The 7690-nt window shown below is 39.5% G+C and overlaps 1 protein-coding gene across 1 annotated transcript in view; it reads right to left on the reverse strand.

Annotated features, from left to right (window-relative positions):
• TGFBR3 (transforming growth factor, beta receptor III) overlaps positions 1-6490 on the reverse strand; it is a 103987-nt gene extending 97497 nt beyond the window's left edge. The window contains exon 1 of the mRNA XM_009884737.1: positions 6313-6490. Within this exon, the coding sequence (XP_009883039.1) occupies positions 6313-6373 (61 nt within the window). The 5' untranslated portion in view covers positions 6374-6490. The remainder of the gene's footprint in view (positions 1-6312) is intronic.
• Between the last annotated feature and the right edge of the window lie 1200 nt (positions 6491-7690).

Below are 7690 nucleotides of genomic sequence, written 5' to 3' on the forward strand. Positions count from 1 at the left end.
TCTTCCTGTGCCAACAGATAAAACTGTGCTGTTTGATGCTTGTGCATGCCCTGCTCAGTCCAAACGACAGAATTTATGCTATTCTGCAGCAAAAGAAACAAGCAAGAACAAAACAAAGTTATTCTGTAGAGGCAAGGTAAGCAGGTTCAACATATCAACAACAGCTGAGGTCATTTTGATGGGAGAATAATTTTAAAACAGAAAAAAAATTAAAGGGCAAATACATATTAGTTAGAAGACAAATATTTCTTAGGTATGTCCCACAGTACCTACCACTTCACTCTTGCAGACCCTTCACTTCAGAAAACTTGTGTACCTCTCCTTGACATTAGGAAGACAAAAATACCATCTTTAGTTAACTAAATAAACCCTTTTCACTTTTTTATTAATTAATAAGAGATCAAGGATTTGTGTTATTTTTAAGCTAAATGACAAATGGAAAAGGTAAGAAAGAGTTAATAAGGGCCTACAGTACAGAAATAATATTAAAAGATCTACAAGCAAAATCCCAAATCCCAATTCCCTTCAGAAAACAAAAGAATTATTTTTAGCATAGTATTTATAAAATAATTATGTGATGTTTAGAACTTGTTAAAGACAAGGTTCTCTTAAAAAAACCTTCAATAAATTTCCTTAGAAAGACAAGGATTAATGCCATTCACCATTCCATGCCATAAAATTTTCTGCAAAACTACTTTTCATCAGTTGAGTACTTCTCTCCAGAGACACTCAGTAACGCTGCCATTTGCCTGCATCTATACAATTCAAGCATTGCATTATGGGCTTGACATTTCTTAGAATTCCTTTGGCATTGTACAGACTCGATTTTAATCAAAGAACCAGATTTTCGTGTTTACTGATAAATACTCTGGTTCAGCAAAGCACTCAGATGTATGCTCACTTGTTTTGCTGAATCGGGATCCACAACCCCACATCCTACCACTCCACATGGGTACAGAACTCTGCCAAAATTCAACTGTTTTTTGCTTCAGAGCCTTGCTGATACATGAAAAATGCAGTCTGCTGAGTTCAAGCCATTCCAAGTCTGATACAATTACCTCTTCTATAATACATAACCTTTCTCCATATCCTGACATTCAAAGTTCTTCAGAATTTTGTGTGGTTTTGGAAGATAAAAATACTATTCATGCATAAACCACACAGAAATGGCACAGGATCTCACTCAGTTGAGCTGGTTGAGAGACAGACAGAAGACCAGATTAAAAACCTAATTTAGACAGGACTAGATCACCAAACAGCAGTGCTGAAGAAACATTAATTCAGACTTAGTGTAGCTTCCCAGTTTGATCAGTCTTCATATTTGAATTGCTCACTTAAAAACATCATTTACTTCTTGAAAGGTATTATTTCTTTTTGTGTGAAATTAAGATTACCTATCAATTTTTTAAGTATATTTTGGTTTCGTGGAGTTATCTCATCGAGCTCACTGACATGAAGTTAGGAATTCATCATTTGGTTCCCTATCAGATGAACATCTGACATTAAGATGCTTCACCATCAGGGCGCAGAGAGGATAAAAAAAATTCAAAAAATTTCCACCTTTAAAAGCTAGTCAGTGGTTCCCAACTGGTATTTCTCAGAACTGAGAGCATGATAGGCTCTCATGAAAAGAGCCCAGCCTTTGCCTCACAGCCCCTACCGAAGGGCTCCCAGCCTTTCCGACCCAAAGCATGGCAGCAGCACAGATACAAGAAAAGCAAGGCCCAGCATGCGAACCAGCCCTCTGCTCCTCTAACTCTTCTCTGAGCTTGAACGTCTTTAAATGCTCCGAGTGCTGGTTAATCTCATCCTCTAGAAGACTGATTGACTATCCAGACCATAAAGGGATAGGACCGGGTGGTTTTTCAAGGGAAGCAGAAGTTGGCTGATTATGAGAAAGAACCGAAGGAAAAGGGAGGTGGGAGAGCGAAACCGCTATCTGTTCAAAAGTTGCAACCAATCTGTGTTTTACTTCATTCCCAATAATTCAAGCGCCAACCAACTGCTGTCCCTTAGTTCTCATCCTCTAACCACAATTTAAACAAACAAAACCCCCCACACCTCTGGCAGCAAATATTTTGAGGAAAAATAAAACTTACAATTTAATTACATCTGGGAAATACCCAGCAAACACTGCTTAAAATGGAAGGAAATTTGTGAGTGACTCCCAGCATATTTTTTTTTTTCTTTTAGATCACGTCCTTCACCTTCCAGTGGAAGGACTTTCCATTATACTTTGAAAGATCCTATGTTGCTTTTGGAAACACAGTGTTCAAGGTCAGGGGAAGTTCCTCTTTTAAAAAAATAAAAAAAAGATGTCATGACAAGGCCTGTTTCTTCCTGTTGTTATGCTTATTAACATGGCACCCATCACCACCATATCTGGGGGGCACAGACCCAAAAGATACATTAGCTTACAAGCAAACAGCCTCATTGAAAATGAAGCACACATGCTTTGAACAACGTAAGATTACTTATAAGAACAAGCATGTAGAAAGAAAGGAAAAAAAAACCCACAACCTAGAATAATAATACAGTAGAGAACCAAGGAATAAAGAGCTGCTGAAAGAAAACCATAGAGACAGACCTAATGTAAGCAGATAAAGCAGTAAGCTCAGTGTTACAGAAAATGAGTAAATTCTTCAATGTATCCAATGCTTATAGTCTCTCCATCAGCCTGACCACAACCATGAAACTGTCACAAGGAGAGAGGTGTCTACAAAGCAAGCAGAGGCAACACCAAATGTCTGGGGGGCTGAGGGACAGAGAACATAGCTGCATGGGCAAATTCTGGTTAGTATCAGATGCCACGGCTGCACTGCTTTGTCGACAGTGGGACACTGTTGCGCCACCAGAGGATCTACCCCAGAAGACTGGAATGTGGATCTGCACTTTGGCCAGTGCAGATCCACAGGCTGTATCACCCTTCTACCTTCTTTCCAGCTGAACAGTAAGGCAGTAAAGAAAAAGGAAAAAAAAGAAGTTCAATTGAAAAAAATTTCCCAGTCCTTCATGGAAGAACCTATCTTGTCGAAGGTTTGGCCTCGGGGTCTAGGGCAGGAATGCATTTCAGCTGTCCTCTAAGACATTTTATCAAGACATACATCACGCACCCAACTGCACAAATTTGCAAGCAAGTAAAATAAATATGTTTCAGCCTTTGATTTACACCACATTAGGGCAGAATATTTTTGCTCCCAAGACTACAAAGCCAGACTTGCTTATGAGGTTATCCAAGGCTGTAGCTGTGCAGTTCTGACTGTTTTTGTGGAGTTCCTACTGCAGGTTGCCAGACCTTAGTTTAAGCCCACTTCAAAAACAGAATTCCTTCAGACAGTAAGGTAGTTTGCCAGCAGTTGCCTCTCCATCCTGCCTTGGACTTTCCATGGGGAAGAAAAATCTCACAGTAGTCAAGGTTTTCTTTGCAGTCTTTTTCTGTACAATGGAAGCTGTATAAATATGAGCTTAGAAGAAATCTGTCTACAAGCTAAAAGTACATCAGATTCTGATATGCATTTAGCTACAAACATCCAAGCAGTAAGAGGAAGTAGAGAAATAGACAAATATTTTTTGAATATTTATACAGACCATTTTCAATGCAATGTTAGTGAAGTATATTCTTTAAGCTATTAGCATGAAAAACATGCAGTTTTGTGGCTCAGGTTTGAATATGCATCTCTGTGCATCATGTCATCTAATTCAGGGGGTTTTTGTGATATATTTAACACATTAGTAGTTCAAAAAGCAAGAATGGGAAGAAAGAAAAAAAAACAAAACAAAACCAAACAAATAAATCCACCACAGATTCTGTCTAGATCACCTATACCTGAAAAGATAACAATGCTGAAGATACTGGAAAGTTAGCAACAAAACCTAGACCAATAATAGCAGTGTCAGTGTAGGACTGGCAAACAAAAGAAAGGTCTGCTCTCCTGCAGCAGCCTCACTACTTCAGAAACAAAGAGCAAGCTGGAAAAAGGCTCAATATACAAAAATCAACACCCTAGGGAGGTGGCATGCTGCCCCCTGCCTCCCCCAGGCTTCACCACAGGCACATAAGGATTTTATTTATACTTCTTAGTTTTATTTATACTTATCAGTTTTATTTATACTAGCATGTTAATGGTTCAAGCCTGAAAAAGCTCAGGTTTGTACACTGGCAATTAAAAGCCAAGCCTGTGGTACCCTAGCCATCAAGCTCACAACAGCTCATGCACATGTACTACAGCTTTTTCCACATGCGTTGCTTGCTCCCACCTGTATTTCACCTATAGCCACAAACTCCCTGCATGTAAAGCATAATTGTTTGGGCTAACAGGACTCAGTGACTACTAACAGAAAAACGTTGCAAAAGCTCTATCTAAATAACCTTCAGAGAGCTGTCCTTCCTCAGTTGTAATTATATCTGTCTGAGAGCTCTGTTTCTCTCCTTCATCAGTCCATCAGTTCTTCATTGCTCTTATCTTACTGTACTCACGATACTCTGTAAAGGATGTTAACTAGTTGTTCTCATTAAGAATTTATTGCAAAAATAAAAAGCATGGAAGAAAACCAAAACCCACAGGACAGACACGCTTAGAAACCACAATGACAGTGCTTCCTCACCTCCCCCTAACGAACTGTGACCCTTTCTACTCCCTTCAGTTATCTTATTCCCATGCAGATAGTGGGAAGAATCAGTCTCCAAGAACGAAATAACTTTGAAGCTAGTCCTGCTCTGAGCAGGGAGCTGGACTAGACTTCCACAGGTCCTTTCCAGCCAAAAATCATTCTCTGACTCTACATATGAATAAGCATCTGATCAAATCCAAAGCCATAGTACTTTTTAAGAGTTTGTTTCAAGAATAGCTGCCAGAGTAAAACACAGAATTGGGGAGTAATACAAAAAAAAAACCACAATGAACTTCAGGACAGGCATGCTAAGGTTTCTGAACACTGAATAACTTTCTAATAGCAGTACTATGTTTGACAACACTTTTAAATTAGTGGGTTTTAATTAAAGCTGGTGTTAAGAGGTAAGCTGACTTCTTAGGCAAGCAATCTCCTCAGCAGCAAAATGGAATTATGGTTGTGATCAATTAAAACAGCTTATTTCCTACAGTGTCACTTTCTTTCAAAGCAGATTTTTACACATCTGTAATGATTCAGATTCGCTCCAAGTAATCGCTCTTCTCAGCCAAGATCAGCATCCATACCCTCAGCTCAGGCCACAGACACACTCAGACACACCCTGTATTGCTGAAAGTTCATCTGTAATGAAGCTATTGCAAAATGTTAGCATCACGTACTATTAAATAATCGAAGTTACTAATATTGGATGGATGCCTTCAGGAGGTCAACCCCAGAGAAAGTCCCACAAGGCCTGAGGTCTTGAAACAACATAATTTTCCATGCTGACGATGAAAGGAAGCCAAATTGTAACACATTTAATTGCTCAGCCCTGTCTCGTCCAAAGTTGGTCATCTTTTCCACAGTGAGGACATCTCAGATTTAAGCAAGCCATCTGTCCACTGTCCACTTTTCCCACTACCTCATTTTCACTAACTGTGTATCTACTTGGCCTCTTCTCTGACGACCCATGCTGTATGCAAGCTGGACATAGAAGAGGCTTCCCCTTGCAACCACAGGAAGAACTTTGACAAACAAACATACCAAGAAGAATAACTTCAGCACTTGAAGAAACTACAATATAACCTAGGTACTTGAACTCTACAGATCTTTCCTTTCTCTGTCACAAGTTATTGCAACACACTCTTAAAAATCCCTATCTAGGACAAAATGTGGGAGAGGAACAATCCCTGTAAATGGCAAGGCATCTTCCTGATTTATGAGACCTCCAGTAACACTGACCATCACCATTGACAGTTAACTGTCAGGAATGACCGAGGTGAGATCTATCCCAATAGGTCAGGAAGGATGGATGGACAGACTTGGTGACCTATTACGAACCTTTATGAGATTTTGTCGAAAATTTCTTTTCTGAACTAAAGTAATCAGGACTTAATTCCAGATGCTAGACCTTGAAGGCAGCACTGAGCTGAGGTGGTACACCCTTTCAGCTCACCTCTGTAGAGAGATTCTACCTCAGCTTCACCAGCACAACCCTCACGCTGGCAGGGCTACCCTGTTTCCACTTCCAAAGTATCACCATTCCAGCAGTTATGATCACAGTAGTTTTATATCAAACCTAGATGTAAATATAAACTTCAGCTGACCTACATTTTTCCAGCATGGAAAAAGTATTTTTGATCAATAATTCTGAGCATATACAATAAGTTACACTGAATGCATGATTTACATAATGTCACCTACCTGCAGCTGCAAAGCACAAAATCATCAAAGCAAACACTGAAGTCACACAACTTGAAGACATTTTTGCAAACGCTGTGTCTTCTCAAATCAACTCCCTTTGTAGCTCTTCATGTAGATTTACTCCCTTTGAAATTTGTGGTATGTTTTGAAATCCAATCTTCCAGACTTTTAATTGCCTACAGAAAAAAGTAAAAACATACTTTAATACAACTTACAGAAATGTTACTGGATATTTAAAATTATCTCTCTTGTAACAAAGAAACGGGATTCTTTCTTAAAGGACTACCAGAAGAGTGCATTTTATATTGCTAGATACCGTAGGTGCTGACCACTTTAGTACCCTCCCCCCTGTATTTCAGCACTTCTTTGCAGCTGTCGCTCTTTCATACTGTACATTGTGCAAGTTGTGATCTGCTTGGAAGTGAAATCCCAGAGTCCCTTCTGTCAACTAATACTGAAGTCCTGCTGAAGCCCGCCAATGGTACTCACAGCCTCAGACATGTTTATTTTAAGTATTCAGACTTTCTCTGGGACATATAAACATTTGTTTGCTTATTTATCTGCTCCTACCTTTATTGTACCATGGAGAAATGTTTCACATGTGCTGTAGCTGGTTTATGGGCAAAACAATAAATTTATCTCATCGTTTCTCAGTATCACAAATTCTGAAAACTTTTCAAGGCCACTTGACGCTAAATATAAACATAAAGCTTTTCAGAATCTTTATTTTAAGAGATTTCAAGACATGATATACCAGGTCAGTAAAACAATTTAAATGTGCTATACAAATAAATGACGATACAGCTGACGCCTGCAGGCATTAAAAACACCGAAAATTCTGACCCCAGAGTTCACACTGCAGATTTTTGAGGGGAAACACTTACTAGATGCACAATATCCTCTTCCACTTTTTTTTTTTTTAAATCTGTTCTCAGTCATCTAGATGTCTAGAATGACTACAGACCAAGTAGGTAAGGAACCAGAATGTTGGTATCGTATTCAGTCAAATAAAAAACTTATCTACTTTACTTCACTACCAGCCTTCAGTCAGAAGCAGAAGATGGCAGACGGGGCCTCAGCAGCCACCAACACTCACCACAAAGCAATGCCAGCAATTACAAACCACCACCACGGCGCTAAGTGATAGCAGAACGCTGAGTCAGGACCAAAATCTAAACCATGACAACACGAATACCATTTAAAAGGTTCTTGCTGACACTAAAATGGAATGAAGTACGAAGTCAGACAAAAGGCCAGGCCCTGTTTTTCAGTGTGTGCCGCGCTGTGCACAACCAAAAGTCTGCACCAGGGAAACCTGCACCAAGCCCAGCGCTCCAAGACACCGGCTGACAGCACTCCTACAGCTACGAGGAAAATA

The sequence above is a fragment of the Charadrius vociferus genome, unplaced genomic scaffold (genome assembly GCF_000708025.1).
Source record: "Charadrius vociferus isolate BGI_N301 unplaced genomic scaffold, ASM70802v2 scaffold163, whole genome shotgun sequence".
Taxonomy (NCBI): domain Eukaryota; kingdom Metazoa; phylum Chordata; class Aves; order Charadriiformes; family Charadriidae; genus Charadrius; species Charadrius vociferus.